We start from the raw sequence: 2,293 nt of genomic DNA on the forward strand, positions 1-2,293 counted from the left end.
GCCCCGGGAGCTGTCCCGCCCTGGGTGGAGTCCGTGCCATCTCCCTCTCTCCCTTCCCCCTCCCAAACACAGACTGTGGTTCCAGCTGTGGGACATCTGTGACTCCGTGGAGAAACACCTGCCCAACCCCCCCCATCCCACCGCGGAGCCTCTTAGGATGAGCTGCTCCAACTCACACACACCGGGTTACAGAAGGGGAAACCCAAGCCCTGAGAGGAGAAGGAGCCCAAAAGCGCTCGGTGCAACCTCGCCTCCCTCCGGGAGCCAAGGTCTCCCAGATGGCAGCACGGGAGAAGCCGGCCCGAGGGAGGGTCACTTACCCGGAGGGGCGTCCCGGGCCCGCTGACCAGCCTCCACGCCTGTCGCTTGAGCTCGGCGAGCTTCGTGTGGCAGTGGCGGCACCAGCCGCCGCCGCCCGCCGAGTGGCCCTGCTCCGCGCCCGCACCGGCGCCCTCGGGCGCTGGGCGGCTGCCGCATGGGTCCTGCTCGGGCCCGTCGGGCAGCCTCTTGCGAGGGGACACCTCCAGCAGCTGCAGCGGCTCGCGGGCCGGGCCGCCCTCGGCCACCTGCGGGGTGGGGGGCAGAAGGGCACGTGAGCCTGGGCCCCCGAGCAGTGCCACCCGGGGACCTAGCACCAGTGACTCCAGAACTCAGCGCGTCCCGGCCGCAGAGTGAGGCACTCGGCAAAGTTAGGAGCGCGGGGCGCGAACCTGCCACCCACCCTCTCCTTCCAGCCCGCGAGGTCGGGATCCGGGTCCCTCCCAGCAGGAGGCCCGGCGCCCCCCGCGCTCCGCTCCAGGCGCGGCCCCCAGGGGGCGCAGCGCACCCCGCGAGCATCCTCGGCGTCCGGGACTCTGTCTCGGGGCGCCCCGCGCGCCCCGCCGCCGCCTCCCTCTCGGGGCCCGGCCGCGCGTACCGCGGGTGGTGCAGTGCACAGCGGAGACCCGCGGCCGCCCATGGCCTGGGCGCGGGAAGGGCCGGGCGGGCGCTTCGGGCCGCGAGGGCTCTCCGGGGTCGCCGCAGCTACGTGATCCGGCCCGGGCGAGCCCCCATGGTCCGGCCGGCCGCTCCGAAGTTGGCGGCGCGGGCGAGTGGAGGAGAGCGCGCGGCCGCGGCGGCGGCGGGCGTGCGAGCGAGAGAGGCGAGGGCGGGGCGGGGCGGGGCGGGGCGGGGCGGGGCTCCGGGGGCGGGGCCGGGGGAGCTGGGCTCCGGGAAGGCCGTCCCGCCCCGCCCAGGCCCTCCGCTCGGCTGCGCGTGGGGGAGGGGGCCCTCCTCGACGCGCGGCCCCTCCCACTGCAAGGACCCCAACCTGTTCGGCGAGTCCCAGCCCGAGGGAGGGGCGCCAGGGGCCTCCGTGAGATACCCGGGACACTTGCGCGCATGCGCCTTCCTGCTCCTCTCCCGGGACAGTGGGGTCCGCGCGTCTCCTGGGAGGCACCGACCCACTCCTCACTTTACAGGCGAGGAAACTGAGGCGGCATAGGGGGAGGTCTTGCCCAAGGTCACCCAGCTAGGCGGGACGAGGAAGGGGCTGAACGCCGACCCAGACTCCCCCTCGCTTTTTCCTGCAAATCCAGCGCACTCCGTGGGTCGCTGGCCACCCTTTGGGTCTAACAGTCGCACGTAGGTGAGTGTCGCCGCGGTGCGCGCCTCGGAACGTGCAGTGCCTGCGCCAGAGTATGCGTTTCTTGGCGAGTCTGCAAGCGGCACGCGTGTCTTTGCAGCCTCGCGTGTGCAGGAAAGTGGGTGTGCGCGCTGTGCGCCCGGGAAGCGGCAGGAGGTGGCGCGGCTGGCCCCGGGGACGTGCACGGGACCTGTTGTCGGCCGGCCTGGCAGATGGGAACTTGGCTCCGGAATTAATTGCCTGTTTGTCTCCGGCTGAGAGGTCGCCCCCCATCTCGGCGACCGGTTGCTCCCGCTCCAGCCCGGCCCCAAGAGTCGCCGCTGTCTGAGGCGCGGGCCGCTCCGGGTCCAGGCTCCCCGTCAGCCCGAAATCCCGGGTCGGGTTCGGAGGGCGCGGCCGCGGGCTTCCCGTGGCGCGAGCGCCCCCTGCTGGCCACCGCGAGACTGGAGCGACCTGGCGCCACGAGTCCCGGGCAAGAAGACGCGTCCCGGGTACCAGGAAGAGCCCGGCCAGAGAAGGGGCCGGCTGGCGGGCCGTGGTCCAGTCAGAGACCCCGGCCCGCGACTCCCCTCGCACACAAAGCCTCACACAGATTTGCACTGCTCCTCGCCTCGCCTGCGCCCCTCAAAGCGACACGTTCTTCATTACATTTTGCCCACCACCCTTTTA

The 2,293-nt window shown here is 72.6% G+C and overlaps 1 protein-coding gene across 3 annotated transcripts in view; it reads right to left on the bottom strand.

Moving 5' to 3' along the window:
* The window catches only part of KIF26A (kinesin family member 26A), a 40,330-nt gene extending 39,190 nt beyond the window's left edge, over nt 1-1,140 (bottom strand). For all 3 annotated transcript variants that reach the window (XM_081829811.1, XM_081829810.1, XM_081829808.1), the window contains exons 1-2: nt 917-1,140; nt 321-566 (exon numbers count right to left, since the gene is read on the bottom strand). In XM_081829811.1, coding sequence (XP_081685937.1) covers nt 321-566; nt 917-958 — 288 coding nt within the window. In that variant the 5' untranslated portion in view covers nt 959-1,140. The remainder of the gene's footprint in view (nt 1-320; nt 567-916) is intronic.
* Between the last annotated feature and the right edge of the window lie 1,153 nt (nt 1,141-2,293).

Source organism: Leptonychotes weddellii, chromosome 9 (genome assembly GCF_054177405.1).
Source record: "Leptonychotes weddellii isolate Sample4059 chromosome 9, ASM5417740v2, whole genome shotgun sequence".
Classification (NCBI taxonomy): Eukaryota; Metazoa; Chordata; class Mammalia; order Carnivora; family Phocidae; genus Leptonychotes; species Leptonychotes weddellii.